General features: G+C 48.2%; 2 protein-coding genes across 8 annotated transcripts in view; both read right to left on the bottom strand.

Annotated features, from left to right (window-relative positions):
* The window catches only part of MBD3 (methyl-CpG binding domain protein 3), a 31,281-nt gene extending 19,233 nt beyond the window's left edge, over positions 1-12,048 (bottom strand). Inside the window, exons 1-3 of one of the 7 annotated variants that reach the window (XM_090026787.1) lie at positions 11,345-11,466; positions 1,409-1,580; positions 436-534 (exon numbers count right to left, since the gene is read on the bottom strand). Coding sequence is in view for 3 of the 7 variants with exons in the window: in XM_090026784.1 (XP_089882910.1) it covers positions 11,345-11,529 (185 nt within the window). In the remaining 4 variants the exon portion in view is untranslated. Of the gene's footprint in view, positions 1-435; positions 535-1,408; positions 1,581-11,068; positions 11,298-11,344 lie in introns of those variants that run through there. The other 6 variants (XM_090026786.1, XM_090026790.1, XM_090026788.1 and 3 more) reach the window with 6 other exon arrangements.
* A 5,832-nt stretch (positions 12,049-17,880) lies between these two features.
* On the bottom strand, positions 17,881-23,006 carry UQCR11 (ubiquinol-cytochrome c reductase, complex III subunit XI). Its single transcript, XM_090026792.1, has 3 exons — positions 22,920-23,006; positions 20,580-20,719; positions 17,881-18,160 (listed from the first exon to the last, which is right to left on the bottom strand). The coding sequence occupies exons 1-2, from the start codon at positions 22,967-22,969 to the stop codon at positions 20,599-20,601; spliced, it is 171 nt and encodes a 56-aa protein (XP_089882918.1). The 5' UTR covers positions 22,970-23,006; the 3' UTR covers positions 17,881-18,160; positions 20,580-20,598.
* Positions 23,007-24,992: the final 1,986 nt, after the last annotated feature.

Below are 24,992 nucleotides of genomic sequence, written 5' to 3'. Positions count from 1 at the left end.
ACACCCAACCTCTTTATTTCAGAGATCACTGAAATCATAGTAAAGGTAACCTTAGTGAGGTTAAACACATTTTCTCAATGTGGAGAAGTTACTCCGTGGAACGTGCTGCTAGACTAGGGCTGCCCAACTGTCAGCCTGTGAAGTTAGCATGTGCTTTGTAGGCCCAGCAACTGCCTCTCCCAGTACCGCATAGCAAGGAGGGCCCAGGGTCTGCATGCCACCGTGCACACTGCAGGGAGGAGTGGGGGAAGAAACAGCTTGTGCCTGTGTGCGTAGGCTGCGTGGCAAGGGGACAGGGGAGCAGGGGTGAGGAAGGGAAGAAGCTGCCCCCACAGCATGCAGCCCGCGTGGTGGACTTGTAGATGCCGCGTGCAGGCCCCACCCACTCCCAAGCTGTCCAGCCCTGCCTTGGACACATTATCTGGTTACTTGTACCTGTTCGATCCTAGAGAAACTAACAAAGACAGTACTGGAAGCTGCTAGAGGCTCACATTCACGGGAGACACCTGAAACAAGTCATCTGCTTTTCTGACTCTAGAAGGAACAAAAGATGATCTAAGTTACAACTTGAGAACATTTAAAAAAAAAAAAAATCACTAACGAATTATTTTTCTTTTCTGTTCTCATATATAACCATAAAGAGGCTCAAACTTTGATAATCTGATACAGTGATAAACTGGTACTTTCTTCTGCAGATATTGGCATCTTCAAAATTTCTGCTCAATGGCAAAAACATCTCTCCTGAAATAATCTGTAATTGTCAAGAGTGGATAAAGTGGGTATTACTAACTCATTAAGCAATGTATGAATGAAACACTTTTATTGCAGGATCATCTTCACATTGGAAAGGCACTTTCTGTTTACCAATATCTTCTCTTGAGTTTTCTTTCAGGACAACCAAAGGGAACAAACCGCTTCTTGCTGGACAATTAGTGTCCTTACTCATTTTAAGAAAAAGCAAACCAAGAGAAACTTGTACAGGAAATCACACGTACTCGGACAGCTAGAAACAGTAGCAATAACAGAGCAGCCAACCTGTGATTCTCAGCCTTTTTAGATTCAAGACAGCCCTCAGACCCAACTCATTTTTAAACTACAAATAAATATTAGAGCAATTTTCTGTTGGAAAGAACTCGGAAAGACCGCAAGAAGTCAGAATCTTTTTGGTACTATGGGTTCCTAATTTGAAATCTCTAGCTTTATTATATTACTCGTGTGTAGGTGTGTCTATACCTAAAAGTGCTAATATTCCCTACCACCCTTAAAAGGATCGCATGGCACCCCAGCATGCCATGGCACCCTGGTTGAGAACTACTGCTTTAGACCATAGACTCCAAAAGTGTAAGGCAATGAGCAAAAAGGAAACCAGAATGTTAGAACCAACCAGAGAGGATCAAAAAAGACCTACCCTTTGAAACTCCTGGAGAGGCAGGGCCAGCATGAGTTAAAGCACCAGTAACGGCAGTCTCTAAAAGTCTCTCAAAAGATGCATGAAATCAAGAATCCAAGAGGAGTCCTCTGGCCCAGTGCAAATGCCACCAAAGTCTGACCCGCAGACTCTTGGAGCAGTGTCAGATGTCCTTAGTGAAGGAAAAAGGGAGAATTTTCAATCTGTGTAAAATCTCTGGCTTTGCTTCTGCTTCCAGTATCTCAAAACCAGGCTCAAAACCAGATTGTTTCAAATAGAATTGAAAAAAAAAAACCGCGTCAAATAAGCAGCACCTTATTCGCACAGGCAAAACCAAAGAAACAAACTGCCTCACATTAAGCTCACATACTCCCAGTTCCTATGTCTCTCTTACAAGCTTTTGAGCTACTAGTCTGGAAAAACAGACAATAATTCATCCAATTTTCTTCTGCCCAAAGGCCTCCAAAATAAAAGTGAGGCAGCAAGGCCCTCTGTTTCTGTCACAGAGCAGGAACAGTAGCTGGTGTTGCACAGACCTTAGGTCCAGAAATACCACAAATATTACAGAAGATCACTTTGAACACAAAGGTTCAGATCTACAAGTCTTGCTTGCAGGCACAGCAACTTCTCAAGAAGGGACTTCAGCTTTGTTGTATTGATGCCACCATACTACAAAAGTAAGAAGTCAGTGGGCCTGAAGAACTGGCCTTGTCAGGGGCATTTCAGGATCTTAAAGACTGGTCCACTGCACAGATCGTAGCACTGCAAGCCTCAGACTTCTGGAAAGCAGACGTCATGCTGGCATAAGCCGTCAGAGAACGTGACAGTCTCTTCCTGTCACTTTTGGAAAAACATTACTCTATGCCTCAGCATATGGCTGAAGCCTGTCGCATCATGACAGGCCAGAGCTTCATTTGGTGCTATCACAAGCTGAGATAGGACAGATCAAAGGATCAAAAAACAAAAATCCAAAAGCTAGTCAGAGTACCTGATTGACTAAATGCATCCATTCACTCGAATGACTGAAGATCCCAAAAGTCAATCAAGGAGCTGAACGGTACCCTGTATCTACCACACAATACCTAACAGAGATGGTAACCACTCATAAACCAAACCTAAACAGATGGGCAAGGGCTACTTGCACCAGAAAGTCACCTTTAAAAGCTAACCTAAAGTACCCCTGGAAAACCCTCACTGCCAAGGCTTCAAGGAAAGATGAAGACATTAGGTCTGGCCAAAGTGCTAAGGAAAAAAAGGCATTTTAGTGCTGGGAAAGTATACTTTATTCCACAACTATATACCTTGAACATGAAAAGTGATACCATGTAGTGTCTTGCTTCAAAAGCACTGGCTGATCAGACCAAAGGCAGAACAATTGAAAACCAGCAGAAAGCTCACTAAGTAACCACAACCAGAAAGAAACTGGGTGGAGTGTTCTGGGGCAGAGGAGCATTTCCAGTGCAACAGGATTAAAACATCCTACAGGTACCTCAGACAGTCAAAAATGGTGCAGAGCTAGGGAAGTTTTCTGGAGGTTTACACATGCCTTGTTCTGGAGGCATGAGACTCGGGAGAGTAGGAGGTAATCCCACGTCTGAGAAATCTATAGAAAAGAGCTCGTGTGTTGCCTTTACATTTTACAAAGAAGCCAAAAAAGAACCCCCCCACACCCTCTCCCCTTGCCGATCACCTACAATTTCAACTCTCTATGCACCGATTTTTTTAAGTAAAGAATCTGAACTATCCCAAGGAAAGGAATTACAATCATGCACAATTTGTGATGCAAAGTTTTAGACGCTTAGACATCTGTTCCTGAATAAGGAAAAATATCAGCAAGTAACTTGCAGTGCTAGTGTGACATTGCATTAGTAAATGGGTCTTTTGCACTTCACCAGTTACTAAAAAGCAAAGCAACTGCAAAGTGACAAGTGATTTTACATGCTTGTCCATCAAAAGGTATATTGCATTATCTACTTCCAGGGCTTGTTTCAGCATTAACAAAACAGGCACAAACAGAAATGAAGGACAGTACTTTTTCAGAAACAGAACATCTTAGTTGCCTTTCACAGACTTTTTAGGTGCAGATTAAGATGAATGCAGCTAGGGCTATTCAACAGTCAGCACATGCCAGGTGCCTGCTCTACATGTGCAGCTCACCCTTTGTTTCATTCTCCTCATAGTCTTAGCAAGAGGATCGACTGCAGCCCATTCCCCTCCCCCTTCCAACTAAACAAGTCTCCTCCTCTCCCCATTTAGCCTACACAATTCATAGAACTTGAAATGCAAAGGAGAAAGGTGGACAGACCTCCTACCCGCCTTTTAAGGCTATGGGAGATAGTAAACAGACTCATCTGCCTAAAATCTCACTTCCCCGTCCTAAAAGAAAGGAAATGCAAACAATGCTTTTTGCTTTGCACGTGTTTCACTACACAGTGTGCCTTTCTTCCTCTTGCTGCATTAGACTCCTTATCCTGAAACTATACACTCAGTGACTTGAACATTTATGGTTCCAGTCTTCGTTTCTCGCTGCCAGTTCTCAGCTGGGAGTGCTAAGTTACAACTCGACTTGCTAGAGTAGGAGTTACCTGCCTCAAGCTCCCCATTACTTGCTAGTATATTCTCATCTATAACAGTACAACCACTCTTACCAAAGCAGCTGTTCAGAGTCTTGTGATCTCTAGCATGTCCCTATTTGAAGACATTTCAGTTATACATGACTCACCTTGCAGTGTGTACTCGTATTTCCCACATTCCACCACTTCATGGCACATGTCTATAGCAGTGGCGCAGCGACGCTCAAATTTTTGGTCCCATGGGCCAGATGATTGCCATGGGGCTGCCCACACACACCAGAATTGGGTACCCCCCGGTTCTGCCTCTGCCCACTGGGATCAAGTCCGACACAGCCCCCATCTGGCCCCCTGTGCTAGGACCAATCCCTGGGGTCCCATGCCATCCCAACATGCCAGGACCCCATGCTACCCTGCACACCTGATATGGCATACAGGGCCACGCTGTGCAGTTTGCAGGGCTCTGCACAGGTCTGGAAATTTGGCAGCAGGGAAGTGGTGCCACCCCTTCCCTACCACCAAACTTTTGGACCCGCGGAGAGCCCCACAAGCTGGACGGCAACGCTAAGGGCCAGATCTGACCTGCAGGCCAGGGATAAGAAACATTAATACAGACATAAATGGGTGCAGTAGATACTCCCTTCCAGCCATGCTTTCTACAACTCCTCAGCAAAATCTGAGGGGTTGCAAAGCTCCCTCTCGTGCGTGGATGACCTCTACCTGACTCAAGAAGTCTATGGGCCAACGAGAGGTAAAGCGCTGCTCAACCGGGTACTGGCTACTGGGGATGACCTAATTGGCGACCTAGTGATGGATGGGAAGCTGGGTGACAGCAACCACGAGCTGATCACCTTCACAATCCGCCGTAAAGCTGACAAGTCAGTCAGCAACACGGAAGTCCTTGACTTCAGGAAAGCTGACTTTGACAAGCTCAGGAGGCTTGTCAGTGAGGACCTAAGGGACCACGATCCTAGGGACAGGGGAGTTCAAGAAGAGTGGTTGCTCCTCAATGGAGCGATCCTCAATGCACAAGCTAAGTCTATTCCATCTGGGAGGAAAGGCAGGAAGGGGGCACAGCAGCCCCCCTGGCTCTCCAGGGACTTAGCAGAGCTCCTGAGGCTAAAAAGGAAAGCCTACAAAGGATGGAGGAGGGGATTCACTTCCAAGGAGGATTATTCTGCACTGGTCCAGTCCTGCAGGGAGCAAACCAGGAAAGGCAAGGCTGAAACTGAACTCCAACTAGCTTTGAGCATCAAGGACAATAAAAAGTTCTTTTTCAGATATGTGGGGAGCCGGAGGAAAAGCAAGGGCAACACTGGACCCCTGCTGAACCACATGGGGCAACTGACACCCAGGAAAAAGCCAATCTATTAAATGGGTACTTTGCATCAGTCTTTCATCAATCCCATGAGATGCCCATGCCTGCTCCGGGACAGGGCGATTCGGGTGAAGGAGATCCCCTGCCCTCCATTAATGCTGACCTCGTGAAGGAACACCTTGAGAGGCTGGATACCTTCAAGTCAGCCGGCCCTGACAATCTGCACCCCAGGGTACTCAAGGAGCTGGTGAGCATCATAGCCCAGCCTCTGGCATGGATCTTTGAGAGCTCCTGGTGCTCTGGTATACTGCCCGAAGACTGGAAGAAGGCCAATGTGGTGCCTATCTTCAAGAAAGGGAGGAAAGTGGATCCGGCTAACAATAGGCCCATCAGCCTGACCTCTATCCCAGGGAAGATCTTAGAAAAGTTCATTAAAGAGGCCATCCTTAATGGACTGGCTGATGCTAACATCCTAAGGGATAGCCAGCATGGGTTTGTTGCAGGTAGGTCTTGCTTGACCAATCTCATTTCCTTCTACAACCAAGTGACCCATCACCTGGACAAGGGAGAAGAGATTGATGTCATATACCCTGACTTCAAAAAAGCCTTCGATCTGGTATCCCATGATCACCTCTTGGCAAAATTGGCCAATTGTCACCTTGGGTCCACCACGATCCACTGGCTGGGAAACTGGCTCCATGGTCGGACCCAGAGGGTAGTAACTGATGGCAGTCACTCATCATGGTGCCTGGTGACCAGTGGGGTCCCCCAAGGCTCTGTCCTTGGACCCATATTGTTCAACATCTTCATTAATGATGTGGACACTGGAGTCAGGAGCGGACTGGCCAAGTTCGCCAATGACACCAAACTTTGGGGCAAAGCATCCATGCCAGAAGACAGGCAGGTGCACCAGGCTGACCTGGACAGGCTCAGCAAATGGGCGGATGAGAACCTGATGGTGCTTAACACTGAAAAATGCAAGGTTCTCCACCTTGGGAGGAAAAACCTGCAGCATCCTTATAGGCTCGGCAGTGCTACGCTGACTAGCACTACGGAAGAAAGAGACTTGGGGGTCATCATTGACCACAAGATGAACATGAGCCTGCAATGAGATGCTGTGGCTAGTAAAGTGACCAAAATGCTGGCTTGCATCCATAGATGCATCTCAAGCAAATGCCTGGACATCACTCTCCCCTTGTACTCAGCCTTGGTGAGGCCACAGCTGGAGTACTGCATCCAGTTTTGGGCTCCACAATTCAAAAAGGTTGTGGAGAAGCTTGAGAGAGTCAAGAGAAGAGCCATGTGCATGATCAAAGGTCTGGAAAACAGACCTTACGACGACAGGCTAGAGCTATGGGGCTCTTTAGCCTGGAAAAGCGCAGGCTCAGGGGTGATCTGATGGCCACCTATAAGTTTATCAGGGGTGACCACCAGGATCTGGGGGAACGTTTGTTCACCAGAGCGCCCCAAGGGATGACGAGGTTGAATGGTCACAAATTACTACAAGACAGTTTCAGGCTGGACATAAGGAAGAATTTCTTTATTGTCCGACCCCCCCAAAGTCTGGAATAGCCTGCCACCGGTGGTGGTTCAAGCACCTACATTGAACACCTTCAAGAGCAAACTGGATGCTTATCTTGCTGGGATCCTATGACCCCAGCTGACTTCCTGCCCTTTGGGCAGGGGGCTGGACTCCATGATCTTCCAAGGTCCCTTCCAGCCCTAATGTCTATGAAATCCTCCTAGTCCTCAAGCTCCCTCAGTGTTTCCCTTTCATTGCAAATTACTAGTAACTCAGCAGAAGTCACACACACACACACACACACACACCCCTCCCATGCACAAGCCCTCCAGAAATCTGACCTATAGTAATGGGCACCACTCACGCCGCCTCACTATGGATAACAGTCACATACCACCCCATCTGCTCTGTGCACTGGAGCCCCCTGCTCACTCAACCTCTTATAAATGCATCATTCTGTATTATAACATGCCAGGGCATCTGTCCTACTGAATATTCAGCTGCAGTAAACTCCCATCAATTCTGGTAGCAGCAACATGCAGTGACTACACTCTTCTCTCTACAGTAACAGGCCTCATTTTAACAGATGTCCTATTGTAGTGAGGACCCCCAAATTCAAAAAAAAACTCTTCAGGCACATTTATGTGTAGGAAAGCTGAAAAAAAAAGTTACCAAAAAAAAAAAAATCTACTAGCCTACAGGAAGATTAAACAATAAATATAACAAACTGACAAGGGGCACAGCTGTAGCAGGGTAGTGAGCTGAAGTAGATTAGTCCAGATACAGTGTTCATTTATGCTCTAAAAGCTTCACCTTGGGAACTCAGGCAGTCAAAGAGATACCAGGGATTTTGTCTAGAGAAACATTCCCCAGAATAATTTTAAGAAAAATCACTTTGCCCAATAGACTTAGGGCAGGTGCTTTTGTTTGTTTTCACTACTAATGCTGGCTACATAATCTTGAACCAGAAATCCACAAGAAAATTAGTTGTGAAGGTTGAGAGGGCCAAAGATCTGTTTAGGGAACACCTTTTTAACCAAATCTCTTGCAAAATAGATGTTTCTGGAGAATCTCTCACTTGACAAAATTCAAGATTGACCCCAGGAAGAGGAAGATCCAAGTAGCAGATTTCTGTAACTGCAGGCAGGAGGCTGAAAGAGCATGCAAGCAAATTTCTGTTCCCTGCTCCTCCACAAGAAAACCAAAAGTCCTAAGCATCTGCCATGAGATTTGTAAGTTCTAAGTGAGCATCCTGCTGGGAAACCCAGCTCTCACACAACCAGCTGCTGAAAAGCAAGGGATTGCTACCAGGGTCCTGCCTATAAACTATGCTTGGGAGACAGTATAATTATTAGGCCTGTGCAAAGCGGCTAGTATTCACTTCGGATTCAGCCGATTTGGAGGATGGTGATTTGATTTGGTGATTTGAATCACTGTCCCGATTTGATTGGGCCAGATCTGATTTGGAGATTCGGCTGCTTCCAAATCTCTGAATCAGCCAGACCAGGCTCATCCCCTGCCCCTCTCCTAGCCTGGCAGTGGCCGCCCTGCCAGCCCCAGCTCCCAGTATTTGGGGGAAAAAATGCCCCAGCTCTGCAGGTGCTGCTGAGCAGGGAGCATCCCTGCTGCCCCCTACTGTATGGGGGGCTCTACATGAGCCCACCCCCCTCCCGCCAGCTCCAGCCTTTTAAGAAAAAAAGGAACCTGAAGAAACCCCAGGACTCACCGCTGCTGCCGGCGGGGGCGATCCCCACTGCCCTGCACCATGTGGGGGCTCTGCAGGAGCCCCCAAAGCCCTGAGGCTGCACCAGGAGTGGCAAGTCCCAGGGCTTTTCTCAGCTTTTTCTTTTTCTTAAAGGCTCAGAGCCCCTGCAAGCAGGGCAGCACGACGGGGGGTGTCAAGGGGGCTTGTCCAGAGCCCCCCATGCAGCATGGGGCAGTGGAGATTGCCCCCCGCGCGGCAGCACCCCGTGAGTTCTGGGGCTTTTCTTTAAAGTACTGGGAGGTGGGGTGGGTGGGAGCAGCCATGGGGGGCTGGAGTAGTGGGCGGGCAGGGGTCAGGGGGGCTGGGGGTGCCAGGGGTCCCCCCATGGTCCCTCCCCCACCCCCTAGTACTTACCAGCTCGGGACTGCCCGAATCATCAAAGCTCTCCAAATCTTTTCTGAAGCTTCAGAGAGCTTTGAATCGATTCGGACCACTAAACTGGTTCCCCTGATTCGATTCCGATTTTCGTCCACTGAATTGGGCCAAGCCTGAATTGAATCACCACCTGAAGCTTCGCACAGCTCTAGTAATTATCTATCAACCCCTGATTAAAGGGGTGTAAGACATCTAACCCAAAACCTGAACCTGGCCTAATGCATTTGATCTCCCACAGCAGATCTGTATTTGACAGAAGGCGCATGCACTTTCATGCAATGAGAAGTTTTTAGTCCTTCTGATTATAAAAGGAATCTTCCACAAGGCTTTGGAGAAGTGTCAACTACCACCTCCTTTGTCACAGATGGGTGTTATTAACCCAAGTGATAGCTCACCAAAAGGCTTTTTCTCCCCAGAAATGTCATGCGTTCATGAAAATTAATGTAAAATTACTGCAACTGTATGGATACACTAGAAACTGACCCTAAAAACAGCCCGCTAAGCATGGGGCAGGACAGCAGAGGTATTAAAAGCTATGTGCACACACCTTTCCCATTCAGTAAAGCAGACTGGAACAATGACAAACTACAAGTTAAGTTAATGCATTAGCCCCCAACACACCTTCAGTCTTTATGAAAGAAGAAATCCATCCATGGCAATGATAAGAACATGTGAGGCTCTTTAGCCTGGAAAAGCGCAGGCTCAGGGGTGATCTGATGGCCACCTATAAGTTTATCAGGGGTGACCACCAGGATCTGGGAGAACGTTTGCTCACCAGAGCCCCCCAAGGGATGATAAGGTCGACCAGTTAAAAACTCCTGCAAGACCATTTCAGGCTGGACATAAGGAAGAATTTCTTTACTGTCCGAGCCTCCAAGGTCTGGAGCAGCCTGCCATCGGGGGTGGTTCAAGCACCTACACTGAACACCTTCAAGAGTAAATTGGATGCTTATCTCGCTGGGATCCTATGACCCCAGCTGATTTCCTGCCCTTTGGGCAGGGGGCTGGACTCGATGATCTGCCGAAGTCCCTTCCAGCCCTGTCTATGAAATCTATTAAATGTCCTGGACCCAGGACCACAATAAAAAAAAAAAAAGTTATTCTAACCATGTCATGAATTTGACATTCCTGGATCTACCTGGCACCTTTGCAAAGACAAAGCTGCACCTCCTCTGGCCTCCAGAAAGGGTCTTTTGTTTTTGCAGAAAGCAGGGGCAGCAACAGAAGGGCCGATGTTTTTAATGACTGAAGAAGCATCAATTTATAAGTCTGAAAAAGGTTCTCATCGCAGCCATCATTTTGAAAATGAAGCCAAGCTTCTGATGATGGATCAAGGTGAAAATTCATGGAAAATGACTCCAACTGTATGGATACAGCAGAACAGGGATAAGCAACCCCCGGCACAGGCGGCACGCAAAGGCATTTTGCTCGGCACATGCACCTGGGGCGGAGGACAGGGAAGGGGGCTGGGGCTGCACGCCACAACAAGGATCGGGCAGCTCCCCCACGAGCTGAGTTGGCGGGTGTTTTCAGCACTCTGTCCACAACCATTGCTGCTAGAAACTGACCCTAAACACAGCCGGAGGAACGTGGGGCAGAACAGCAGAGATATTAAAAGTTATGCACGCGCGCGTGCACGTGCACGCTCCCCTGCCCCCTGCAAAGACAAATCCATCTCGACCAGGCAGCCTGTCGCTGGGGGCAGCCCCCCGCACCACCCGGTCCCATCGAGCGACGACCATCGTGGGCAGCGTCCTCCCCGCGGGCGCAGGGCTGCGATCCCGGGCTGCTGGCGGGGGAGGCGGCGAAGCCAGAGAGCTGGCGGTCGGTTTGTCGGACCCTTGTCTGGGGGAGGGGGCGGCCCGCATGCGAGGTCTCTTCCCGCGCTGGGATCCTCCAGCGCGTTTCTCGCCTCACCCAGGAGGGGGAGGGCGAGGGCGTCCGTCCCCCGCCCCCGCAGGTCGCCCCCGCAGCCCCGCGGGCCCCCGGCGCACGGCGGACAGCCCCGCGCCCGCCCGTGATGTCTATTCCTGAGGCGGGCGGCGGCGGCGGGGCCTGGCGCGGGGCCCCAGGAGCCGCCCCCCGCCCCGCGGCCGCCCCCCGCATTCACCTATAGTAATAGACATCACTCTTGCCGGCGGACAGCCCCGACTTTCTGGTCACTTCTTCCCTTTTCCATCCCTGCGGCAGGGCTGAGCACTCCCACCTCTTCCGCTCCATCCCCGCGGCGCGGCGCGGCCCGGCCCCGCTCCGGCCCCGCCGCCGCTCCCGGCTCTTCCCCGCGCTCCGCCCGCCGCGGCTCTTCCCGGCCGCGCCGCGCCACCCTCCCGCCGCCGCTTCCGGCCCCGCGATCCCTCCGCCCCGCCATATAGTCCCCGCGCCTCACCCCAGCGCCGGGCGCCGCGGGCCCGCCAGCGCCGCCTTCGGCATCTTCCCGCGCGCCCGCCCCGGCTGACTGACGGACGGACGGACTGCGCCGCGGGCCCGCGTGGCCCCCGCCCCGCCCCGCCCGCCGGCGCCCCCTGCAGCCCCGGCCCCGCAGCGCCAGGCCCCGCCCCGCCCGCGACGCATGGAGCCGCCTCTCCTGGGCCTGCTGCCCCCGGGGCCCCCCAGCCCGGTGCGCCTCAGCCTGGACACACCAGCGGCGGGGGTGCTGTGAGGGCGGGGGATCCCAATCTCGCGCTCTCACACACACGCGTCTGAAATGCACCCCGTTTGCGTCAGTAATATCCGCAGCAAGAGCGAGTCTCGCTTGGCAGGCGCCGGGGCAACTCGCGCTTTTTTTTGGACCAGCGCACAGCCTAGTTTCTCCTTCAAGAAGGCCCATGTCCGTGCCCCGCGCGAGCGCAGGACGGCTGCACCCGGGCCTGCCACGCCACGCGCTAGGTGGGATGTACGTGAGCGCAGGACGGCCACCTCTTGGGGTGCACCGATGCCTGCCACCTCCCCAGGCCTGTCACACTGCGCTACGTCGGATGTACATGAGCGCAGGACGGCCACCTCTTGGGGTGCACCGATGCCTGCCACCTCCCTGGGCCTGTCACGCTCTGTGCTACGTCGGATGTACGCAAGCTCAGCTCACGCATCTATCGGGATACATGGGTGCCTGCCACCTCCCCGGGCCTGTCACGCTCTGCGCTACGTCGGATGTACGCAAGCTCAGCTCACGCATCTATCGGGATACATGGGTGCCTGCCACCTCCCCGGGCCTGTCACGCTCTGCGCTACGTCGGATGTACGCAAGCTCAGCTCACGCATCTATCGGGATACATGGGTGCCTGCCACCTCCCCGGGCCTGTCACGCTCTGCGCTACGTCGGATGTACGCAAGCTCAGCTCACGCATCTATCGGGATACATGGGTGCCTGCCACCTCCCCGGGCCTGTCACGCTCTGCGCTACGTCGGATGTACATGAGCACAGAACGGCCACCTCTTGGGATGCACCGATGCCTGCCACCTCCCCGGACCCATCACACTCTGCGCTACGTCGGATGTACGCGACTTCAGCTCACACTTCTATTGGGATGCACGGGTGTCTGCCGCCTCCTGGGGCCTGTCGCACCCTGCGCTACATTGGATGTACGTGAGCTCAGGAGAGCCACCTCCCCAGGCCTGTCATGCCCTGCGCTATGTTGGATGTACCCAAGCGCAGGACATCCACCTTGAGGGGCTGCACTGGCGCCTGCCACCTCCTCAGGCCTGTCACGCCCTGTGCTACGTTGGTGTAAATCCATCCCAGTTCCTCCACAGTAGCCCTGTTTATCCCTTCATTGCTTCCTCTGCCCATGTCAGTGTAACAGGTTATTTGGAGGCAGTCGGTTGTTACGGCTTTAAAAAAGAATAAAGCTCTTTTATTGGTTGAAATGTCCTTCAGCAGCTGGGAGATTGAGGAAGGATGTGAGGTGCATATATTGCACACAGTCCAAAGGGCAGGAAGCCAGAGGCCCAGGCATAATGGGTTCAGGTCGTCCAGCCTAAATGACAAAAAACTGACAGAGGCAGCCAGTAGCTGCATTAAGCAGGGACGGATATTTGTGTGTTTATCTGTACTTGTTTCTCCGCGGGAGAGGATTGTTATATTTAAGATCCATGAATTTTGGAACTCGACCTTGATGCTGCATAGAAGTGGAGAGCTATTATCCTAAACGCATTTTCTCCAGGGATTTTTTTTTTTCTTTCCAGTTTGATATTTAATGTTTTATTCTGGCTGGTACTTAGGAAAGGTCTTGCTCTGTTATTACTGCTAGTTCCAGTAAGTTTGTAGGAGGAGAAGCTGAAAGAGATTCAGGAACCAGCTAAAGTGATTTAGCTTTTCCTTTGTGACTAAAGCTGAAGTTTTTACCAATTTTTTTAATTCAAACATTTCTAAGTTTGATTAAAAAAAACAAAACCATGAGCAAATGAGAATGTTTTACAAAGTGTATCTCCTTGCTGGTGGTCGAGATGATCACGAGTTTGGATATAACACTCACTCAGCAAGCAGCGACTAAAATACAGCTGTCTCAAGTGGTTTCTGTAGAGCCACATAAGAGTACAAAGTCACCCTGGAATTATTTAGGATCAGAGGGGGCTCATCAGCAGTACTACACAGGAGCAATCTTATCAGAAACACCTTCCCAATGCAGGAAGGCTGGTGCAGAGGACTCTACCCCAGATAGATGTGCAAACCTGATAGGAAGGGATTTTGTGGTAACTCTGGTACTAGACCCTATAACACATTGCTCTGTAGGCTGTATTACTTCAGTACCAAAGAGGGTGCTGGTACTGGGAGCAGCGTAGCCCTTACGTCTTATAAAGCTCTGCCTGAGTTGCTTTAAATATTGGTACCATGCTACCAGAAAACACTTTCTGACCTTTAACCCCCCATTAAACAAACATCAGGGTAAGCAGTGACAATTTAGTGGCCTTGGCAACGAGCAAAAGAAAATTGAATCAATCCTAAGTTTAAGGTAAACTGTGATGAGGTCTGCTTGCTGTCTCACAGCCACAGGCCAGAAGGAAAAATTAGAAAAGGGGAAAGCTTCTAAATCGCAGGACTTGGTTCCAATGGGGGCTTTAATAATTGGGATATCTGCTGGGAGGGAAATACAAGCAGTTGATAAGAAGTCCAGCAAATTCTTAGAGTGTTGGAGATACCTTTTTGATACACATAGGAGGAGAGAGGGCAACTAAGGAGGAAGCTCTTTTCAATTTGCTGCTCACAAACAAGGAGGGAATTACTTGAGTGTGAAGGTGGAAGGTAACTTGGGTGACGGTGACCACAAAATGACAGAATTCAAGATCCTAAGGGGAGGAAGGAAGGAGAGCAGCAGAATAAAAAGACTCTTCAGAAAAGCAGACTTTAACAAAGTCAAAGGACCAGTGGGCAGGATCCCATGGGAGGCAAATTTGAAGGGAAAAAGAAAGAGAGTCCAGGAGAGCTAGCTGTATTTTAGGGAGGCCCTTTTAAGGGTGTAGGAGTAAGACCTCAATACAATGGAAGAATGGAAATGCAACAGGAGACTAGCCTGGCTAGAGAGCAATCTCTTCAAGGAGTTGAAACTCAAAAAGGAATCCTAAAAAAAAAGTGGAAACTTGGTCATAGTACCAGGAAGGAGTATAAAAGTATTGCATAGGCATGCAAGGGAAAAAAAAAAAAATCAGGAAGCCTGAGGTATGTTTTGAGATGCAACTGGCAAGGGCCATAAGAAGCAATAAGAGGGTTTTTACATTTAATATCAAGAGTAAGATGATGACCAAAGAAACCGTAAGCCTCTTATGGGGGCAATCTAGTTACCAAAACAATGCAGAAAAGGCTGAAGAATTTAATGCCACTTTTTATGTCAGTCTTTACAAACAAGGGTAGCTACCAGGTGATGAAAACAGCTGGCAGCAAAGACAGGGAAGGAGACAACCAGCCAAGAGTAGTAGTAGAACAGGTTAGAGAAGCTAGACACTTTCAGGTTGGCAGGGCTGGGTGCATAGCATCCTAGGGTACCGAAGGAATTGGCTGAAGTAATTTCAGAGAAATTAGCTATCCTCTGAGAACTTGTGACAGTCAGTTGAGAGCCCAGATAATTGTAAAACGTGGACATCTTTAAGAAAGGGAAAGAAGAGGATCCAGGGAACTACAGACCATTCAGCCCAACCCTGATACCTGGAAAGAGCATAGAGCAGGTCTTCAAGGAATCTATTGTGAAGCACCTAGATGAGAATAAGCTGATCTAGGAACAGCCAGCATGGATTCACCACGAGAAAGTAATACCTGAAGAGCCCAATTTCCTTCTATAAGAAGACAGACACTGAATGGATGGGGGAGAGCAGTGGATGTGATGCATCTGGATTTTAGCAAGATTTTTGACATAGCCTCCCATGACAGTCTCATTAACAAGCTAAGGAAATACAGACTAGATAGAAGTGGATCATCATGCTTAATGAGTAGTCATCAATGGTTCAATGTCTACTTGGGAGGAGGTATCAAGGGAGGATTCCTCAGGGGATTTGTTGCAGACACTAGAGAGTAGGGTTGGATTCAAAATGACCTAGTACAGTGGAAAGAGACCATCTGGTTTATTCTTCTACTTTAGTCAGCATTTGTGAGGTCTCACTTGGAGCACCGTGTCCAGCTTTGGGCCCGACACTTCAAGAAGGATGTGAACAGAGTGGAAAAATCAACAAAAAGTTATCAGAAGCCTGGGAAGCATTACTTAAGAGGAAAAGGCTGAAAGAACTAGGATTAATTAATCTGGAGAAGAGCAAAGATGGGGTGGGGGGACAGGGGGCAGGACTTGATAACAGTCTTCAAATACCTAAAAGGGAACTTTTATCTGTGGCTGTAAAGGACAGGACTAGGACCAATGACTTCAAGCTGCAATAGAGGAGATTCAGCTTGAAGATTAGGAGGAACTTTCTATGAGGGTGGTCAAGCATTGGAACAGGCTTCCTAGAAAAGTTTTGAAAATTTCCAAGGATGAAGATTCCACGAGTGGGTTGAGCAGGCACTTGGCTGGGATAGTTTAGTCAGGGATGATCCTGCCTTGAGCTGAGGGCTAAATTGGATGACCTTGTAAGGTCCCTGCCATCCTTATTTTGCCATGATCCTTAGACAGTTGACCTTTCTTCTTGTTTACATCTTCAAGCATAAGGGCACTGGCATGACTCCAGCAGAGGGTTATCAAGAGTGAATGCACACCAGTAGTAGAAATGGTACAGGCAAATTATTTTCTTCCTTTACTTTCTAAGACTTAAAAAAAGAGAGTCCGTTTTAAAGCTGTAAGAAGACGGATCCAAATATACTAGCCATCACTTAAACATTTAGCTTTGCTTTTCAGCCTTCTGGGCACAGCTATGCTAGCATTAATTAACATGTGATATGTCTCCTAATGGAGTGTTTCAAGCTTAAAAAATAGATATGGTACTTAGACTGTGGTCTGTAACTACTGTACGTTGATAATAAGTTGGTTTGACAGTCAGAATGATTACCCATTTAAAATGGTAAAATTGTAGAGATTGGCTGTGGCATGTAACTAGTAATATATATTTTTTTAAATGTTAACAGGTATCCCACAGGCAGCACCTGTAAGATTCCAGACTAAATGTAAAATGTAAATGGATTCATTGGCATTAGCAGTTGTGGCATTTTTTAAAATAATGGACTCATCCAAATATTTCACATGAATCCTAGTTTTATCATCTCAGAAACAAGCAGCAACACACAAGATAGCCTTCTTCAAGAGGAGTCTCTCATTTCTTCCAGCCATGTAAAAACAGGTAAACAGACACAGACAGGAGTCCACTGCTCTTATTGACACAGTGTGATATTATAAGCAGCAGCAGTTTGATGACTGGAGAGTGCCTGCTAAGAATAGCACATCCTCCTTTCCAAAGTTTTCTGTTGCCAAGCAGGGCAGTAGTACTTTGCACCCACGAGCTTCAAGAAATCAGACTGACGCAAGTCAGAGCTGAAGGCTGTAGGGGAGCCACTGTGGAGACTGAAGTCTGCAAAACCAAACTTAAAAAACAAAACAGAACACACATAAAAGCCAAACCAGTAAGCTGGAATGGGTCTTCCATGCACGTCAGCAGATTTCCTAAAATCCTGGAAGCAGCTCCATTTTCCAGTTGGAAAACATTACTGCAACAAGATGCCACAGAACAGTTTTCTGGCCCTTTCCTTAAGTTTTCCCAGAGGTTACAGCATGGGTAGGGGAGACAAGAATAGGAGTTTCAGCCTTTACCACTGCTGTTCCTATCACATCTCAGAGTTCATCTTGCTACAGGAAATGAGAGTCAATATGTTTAGTTTCACGGTGTCATGAGCTTCACTGTATACACAACTCTGAAGGGTCAGAACTAAAGACATAAAAAACCCCAGAAAACAGTGCTGCTATGCCTGTATGCAAGAATAAGCCTTGATACGCTGAAGTAAGAGAAAGAATAATTTCAGTCTTCAGTAACGTCGACTATACTTGCCAAGTCTGAGAGCATCTACTAGATCAGAGGGGTCTGGCACCTCTATGCAACATTTTTGAGGGGATCCACAGATGAAAATAGGTTGGAAACTGCTGGTTTAGTGGCATTAGCCCATATTTTATCGAGATAAGCTACACTGTTTTCAAATAACTTCCATAAAAACAGCCCAAGGGCTATCTACATTAAATATCTAGAATCTAGGGTCTGCATCATGCAAGCTTACAGTATCAGCAACATTAGCCACCTGGAAGAATCCTTATATAACGGGAACCACAAGCCATTTAAAAACCTTTGAACACTTGGGTTCTAGTTTATGAAGTGGCGGACCAAGAACTAGCGCAATTCCTCAGGCTGATTTGAGAGCCATGAATTCAAGTCAAACAGCACACAACTCATGTCAAAGAACCTGGCTAACTTTTTGGGTCTATATAGACAAGTCGACTCAATGTAAAACACAAAAAAAAACCAAAATTCACCATAGTTGTTTTTATTTTGTACAATCTGTTTTATGAATTTATTCCACCAGGACGAGGCCTGCTCTGTAAGTGACCAAACAACAAGTTCTACATTTGTGCAGACAGTTAAGCGAAGTTTAGTTATTCACATACATCCAACAGGTGACAGCCGTTCATTGAAAGAGAAGATGACATCACCTCATCTCTCGAAGCCTGCACTGGATATTTCAAGTTCACATCAGAGTAGAACCTCAGAAAATGGCTTCAATGCTCCCCATTCAGCCCCAAAATGCTTCCTATGTTAAAAACAAAACAAAACAAAACAAAACGGACAAGTGAATAAACAGTGCTTTCTGTAAATGCGGTCTAGCAACTGGTGTAAAGAACTGTAAAATCTTAAAGTTCAGAGTAATACAAAAGGAATTTTAATAACAGGTTATAGAAACCAGACCTAGAGATCCCCAAATATTGTAAGCGTGCAAACCAGATGAATGCTTTGTAAAAGAGAAATGTATAGTGGAAGGAAATTAAGTGAAACAAAACTAAAACAAAGCAAAAACCCCAAGTCTAAAAGGCTGTCATAATTTGCAGGTCTTCACTCAAAATTCCTAGCACAATGCATGCAGTGTTTGATAAGGACAATTTATTACAGCTGGTGTTCAAACACCATAAATATAAATTACTAGTGAATTGCCCGTCAAAAGGGGGGGAGAAACGGGACAGACTTGCTAGCCCTAACATCCCACTGCACTGCTGTCGCCTCCCAAGAGCAGAGGGAGGAGGAAATCTTGCCCTGCCATCCCCTCCCTCCTCTGCCAGCACCCCATGCCGCCACCACCTCTAAGGAGCAGGGCCATCTGTCTGTCTCTAACACCTGAAGCACTCCAACTGGTTACTGAGACCAGGGTGCTCCAAGAGCATTATGGACCGGAGGTGGCAGCAGCAGTGTGCCACCATGACGGTGGTGACAGAGCACTGTACCACTGGCTTTGCCCACCCCACTGTATCCCCTCCATCACAGCAGCACTTCACTGCCTCCAGGGAGCAGGGGGGGGAAGGCGGTACACGAGGCCAGGACCACTGGCCTTGCTCCCCTGCTCCATCCCCTCTGTCCCTGTCATGACAGCACTCTGCTGCCACCACCTCCTGTCCGTAATGCTCTTGGAGCAGTCCGATTTGTTACCGAAACCAAATCCGAGTGCTTCAAGAGCGTTACGGACGGACATACAGACGGACTAAGCCCTTTATTATATTAGAACAGAATTCTAAATAAAGAAAACAAAAGACCAAGATATACAGCAACTTCAAGTTTTCTGTCTCTTTTGAAAAATAATTTTAAATGCTTCTGTGTTCTTAAATACTTGTTATAAAAGAAAGAATAAACACTCAACATTTTGTGTTTAGGCATTTGGAGAAACTGATTGAAAATACTTGTCCTTGAAGAGCGATGGTTAGCAGGTAGTGGCCAAAAGAGAGTTTCTTTGTTTTAGATTGCAAGGTACTGAACACTTACTGAAATCTCAGTTACTTTTCATTACCCCTGGCTTCCCCTCAGATAGCAACCCATCACCTGAGAAACACTGGCATAGGTTTATCAAATGTCAGTCACAAAAGCCATTAATAGCCCATTTGAAAATGTTTCTTTTCCCATTCATCATGTGCTGATTACAATAACAATGCCACAGCATTCAACATAACACCCTTGTTCCCCCTCCTCCTAATCAGGGAAAGTTATACTAAACCAGGAGTGGCCAACCTGCAGGTGGCCTGTGTGTGTGACACGCCAGACTGGAGAAGGGCAGGCAGCAAAACAGCAGACAGGGAAGGAAGCAGAGCAGCAGATCAGGCAGGGGAGAGGTATCAAAGTGGCACCTGGGGAGGGGACAGGGCTAATTTGTTGCACACCTGCCAAAAAGACTGGCACCTTTGTCCTAAACCGTACCCATCTAGTGAGGCTAGCTACACATTTGAAAGTATTTAAGTGTGGAGGTGAACAAGCCCATTAAAGCAAGCCAACACACCTCAGTTACGTTCTTTAGGGGTGATTTTCATCCCATGTATTAAAAGCAAAGCATTTCACATGGCTAAACTCAAATTTCCAACCACTTCCATTGACATCCACAAGTAGATTGCACTCCTTTTAATTTGTAGTTTCACAGATGAGTAATCAATTTTTTTTAAATCTGACTTGAAACTAGCCTGAATTGTTTCCATTCTAGCAACAGAATAATTTATTTAAAGTCCCAAACTCTCAGCCTCTGCTTTTCAACACTATTGGAGCTGAAAGGGAACAAAGAAATGCATTTACATGTCCTAATTACACCCAAGTCAGCTCAGAACATGTCCTTTGTTTGGGGAAGCATGCACTTTTTACAGAGGCTGCCCAGCACTTTCAAGACGTTAACATCTTAAATAGTCCTATATTACAGGGGAGTTGAAAGGTATGCTCCACTTCACAGCTGGATAAGTTAGGCCTGAGGGAAAAAATTCACTATACAACACTGGCACACTTGGAGGAGTGCAAGTTCTTACCAATATTCTTGTTCTGCCATTTCTTATCCTAGGTACCAAGAAGATTCTGTGACAATGCTCAACACCTCTTTTCAGGGACCAGCTTTTAGATAACTGTCTGGAGTCTGCTGACTTCTATGCTGGAGAAATTGTCATAAGCAGAAGTGAATTCATCTAAGATAACATATATGCAAAGCAACTTACTGGAAGAGAGAAGAGCGACTTATTCATCTTTCTTAAACTTGCCGTTAATGTAAGGAACATAGTCAAGGAACAGCCTCCAGTCTGTGAACCATATTAAGCCCACAGAGAATACACCACCCCATGTGGCCACTGTGGGAGTCCTATAGAGCAAAGATACAAATGTAAGTTATACATCTGCTACACAAGATATTCCCAAACTTTTTACTGAGTACCCCCTTCCAGAATTACCAGCTGCTTGCATGCCCCTACCAGCATATGTTTTATAATTTTAACCCCTTAAACGGTGATTATAATTAAAATTAAATGCACCATTACACAATTTCTCCTAAATACCCCCAGAAGTGTCATGTGTACCAGTCTGGGAACCCCTGTTGTACACCATTGAGGATCTAGCTATATTTCAGAGTAACTCTCAGAGCAGCTCTAGTGCAGCTGCAGTGGTAGAGCCCCCTCGTGGAGATGTGCTGTACCTTCATCTGAGGAAGTGAACTTCAGACCACATAAGCTTGTTCTCTTTCTTTCTCTCTCATTTCATCTATGAATGCTTCTTAATGTATTGTATGCCAGAAGGGGGGGGGGGAAGGGGTTCTGCCAGCAGTTAAACTACTTCTCTGAACATCAGCTAAATTGCCAGAAGATCTCTATCCAGAGAGTACTGACAGCACAGCTATGCTGGCTAAAGGGTGCAACCTTTTCAGCCTTACCAAAGAAAACTTAGTAGCTTAGACGACGCGTGCTCAAGGCGACAGTTGTTATAACACCCGATACAGGGTTTGCTCAAGAAGGAATTTTTGCAGGTGCCTTGAAAGAGTCGCATCACAATTAAGTCCATACTATCCTAGGCATTCAATTGAGCAGGTTAAACTGATCCTACTGTGAAGAGATGCTGCCATATTAAACAAAAAAAATTGTTTTTCCTTATCTGGGTAGCCTTACCACTTTCTCACTTTACACTCCACTCAGTTCACTTTAACTCATTTACAGTCAATTTCACTCCCTGGTTTTCATGCACAAGTACCCAAGGTCCAAGTTATGAACATGGCATGGGAATATTTCAACTTCTTGCATCTCTTCCAAGACAGCTGAACCACCTGAGTGCACCAAGTTAAACCTGAACTGCCATGACAGAGCCAAGACAAAAAGAAACTGCACCACAACCTACTTAACAGCTTGGCTCACTCTGAAACCATTCCCAGGACAGTCTGAGCTGAACTGAAGCAGACCACGTCTTTGGGTGCAGACAGATGCGGCAGTGCTACCAGTCTAGAACAGCACAAGCTATTGCGCTACCTGTGTACACCCACAAGCGACATCGTTGGACCCCACACGGTTGCAGCTGCACCCTTGGCTGCGGCACACCCAGCTTCCCACCATCTGCAGGGGAGAGGGAGCTGCTGCTGCTCACAGGGCAACAACAGCTGCTACAACGGACCCACAAAGCGAAGCAGCGCAGCAATGCAGCAGCGCATGCACACGGCAAACTGCTGCCGTGTTACACCCAAAACAAACCAGTCAGAAGGGCCTGGCTATAGCGGCGGCAGTGCAAAAGGGCACAGCCAAGCGCTACACCCCAGCGCCAGCAGACAGCTGTGGCAGCACGGCCAAGTCTTATATGTCTTTTCTGCCCTTGGCCTTCCTAATTTCCAGCGATTTCCTTTTTCACAGATAGCCTCTTTTCCACTTTGAATTACTACCAGTATAGAGTCTCCCTTACTCACCTTTGCCTCCCCACTCCTTCCCTGCTTTACCTTTCGTTTTCCTAATTTCCACCTATTTACATCCTCACCAACATCCCTCCACACTTTTAGCTTCTCTCATTTCTTGGAGGCTCAAACCACCAGACACGAAGACCTCCCCCTGCCCCAAAGAAAAAAAAGCTTGCAAAGAACCCCAACAACTCAGTTGATCCAATAAAAAACTTCACATCAACCCAAAAAACCTTCCCTGCCCAGGACTTAAATGTGAAATTATTGCATGGGAAAGTCCAGATTATCATAATGTTGAAAAACTATCCTACACCCCCCCCCCCAAAAGTATGCAAATAAGTCTTATTTCCTTTATATCGCTCATTATACGTTGCCAGTGGGCGCGCTCTGGGTTAAAGGTGGAGCACTGATTTCAAGGCCACCAGGCAGGAGGAAGTGGCAACAGCAAGCCCACAGGCCAGTTCAGACCCAGCGCAGGGACCCGGGCTTTGATCTCCAAGCAGCGGGGTCCGTTTCACCACCGCCGCCAGGACGAGTCGCCCGTTGCAGGCGTCGCTGAGGCGCGGGGCCCGCCCGCACCCCCGAGGGCGCGTTCCCGCAACCCAGCAGGGCGGCCCCGGGCCCCCGCGCTCACCAGATCCGCAGCAGCTGCACGGGCCGCGGCCCCATAAGTTTCTTCAGCATCCTGACCCGCAGCCTCAAAGTCACCCCCTGTGCGCATGCGCCGCGGCGCAGGACCCCCCCCCCCCCTACGCGCCTGCCCCCCCGCGCACGCGCTATCAAACGCGAAGGACCCTCTCCGCCCCGCCCACGCGCGGAGGGCTGACCGCAGCACTGCCTGATCAGAAAAAAAATAGCGAATGGTCCCCGGGGCTCATTTTGCGCGTGAAAAATCCCAGCCCCACCCCCGCAGCGGATGTGCGTTCATGTGTCCGCTCACCCCCAATAGAGCCGGGGCGTGGCACCCACCCCCCCGTCCCCCCGTCCGGGGTCGTGCAGTGACGTTGTAGAGGCAGCAGCACCCACGTGGCCGTGGCCTGGCTCTGCTGCCCCTGCCCGGCCCGGCCCGAAATCATGAGACAGGCTCTTAAACATTTTGAACGTAAATCATGAGATGCTATTTTTGGGGGGGGCTGGTATTTGTGATGGTGGGTGGGTGGGAGGGGTTTTCAGTCCAGGGAACAGCGGGTCAGCAGTGAGGGATGGCAGTGGGCAAATACACACACCCCTCTGCCCATGGGTCTGTTGCATGTGTGCACGTGTGCACACACACACCCTGCCCATGGCTCTTGCACATGCAGACACACCCTGCGCATGGCTATGTTGCACATATGGGCCCATACACCTGCCCATAGCTCTGTTGCACACACACATACCTCTCTAGTCATGGCTCTGTTGCACACATGCCCCCCCCCCGTTGCACACATGCCCCCCCACGGCTCTGTTGCATGCCTCGCCCTGGTCACTCCTGCCCCACTCCCTCCCTCACTGTGGAGATCTGGATCTGCCCCTTCCCCTCCACAAACTTACCAGCTCGATGCTCTCCCACATGTGCCAGAAGAAAAAAATCCCGAGATCTGATCGTGAGTCAGAGTTCATTGGACTTGGAAATCAGGAGTCTGCTGATTTTTTTCATGGGAGTTGGTGTTACTGCACCCTCTGCCCCCAACTGTGCCCTGGTCAGGCTTTTTCTGGGGCTGCTCAGGCATGTTCAGATGGTGCCTGAAGCGTCGCTCTGTCTTTCCATTGTTCGGCCTGCATCTTCCTCACTTAGGTCTCCGCTACACATTACATGTATTATACAATTAACTGGTCAGTCAAGCAGTAAATTTAGACTGGCCACGTGCAAAGTAAGACTGGCTGCACATGCATAGTAATAAAAATGACTATCCAGCTATGAAAAGCACCAACCAGCTATAAACTTAGTGGTTGAAAATCTGTGACAACTTTAGAGCCAGTTTCTATCCAGCTTGCACTTGAACACGTAGCAGAGCCCTTGTACACCCCTCAAACTAACACCCCCCCCAAAGCCTCCAGCACTGCTTCCCCTCCCTCTCTCCTGTTGTATTTAAATTTATCCCCTATTTAACTTTTAGATTGTGGAGATTAGTTAGCTATTAGTCCGAAGTCAAATAGAAGGCAGGGGAGCTTTGTATCATATTGACTAACCAAAGTACAAATAGATATATAGAAATAAATATATAATACAATCTTTTCTGAACAGAACCTCACTTCATCAGATGCAGATACAGAAAGGAGGGGAAGGGAAAGCAGCGCACACACATGTAGCTAAATATCTACATGAATTTGGAATAGTTAATGAACCAGAAAAGTATTAAACTCAAACCAGAAACAATTCTGGGGCCTAGTGGAAAACCAGCCCACTTAAACAGAGATCACAAGACAGGACAGAAACACCCCAAACAAGTTATTTAAGTATATAATGGACAGCCTGAACTTGTGCCCTTATGCAAACCAGCTATATTAGGATAAGTGTGTTGATTCTGGTAGAACAGCATCTGGTGCAGCTAGAATAGAAAACACTCACAGAAAAAGCCCAAGGAGGGAAAAGGCACTGTTGAAGTAGTTGTGGCCAGGATGGTCCCGGAGATATGCAAAAAGCAAGATTTTTTGTGAGTGATATCTTTTATTGGCCCAACTGTGCGGTTAACATAGACATAGGCTTTCTTAGGCCTCTGAGACACAG

The sequence above is a fragment of the Crocodylus siamensis genome, chromosome 14 (assembly GCF_052110815.1).
Source record: "Crocodylus siamensis isolate JL-2025a chromosome 14, ASM5211081v1, whole genome shotgun sequence".
Classification (NCBI taxonomy): domain Eukaryota; kingdom Metazoa; phylum Chordata; order Crocodylia; family Crocodylidae; genus Crocodylus; species Crocodylus siamensis.
This window is presented reverse-complemented; position numbering and strand designations above follow the sequence as displayed.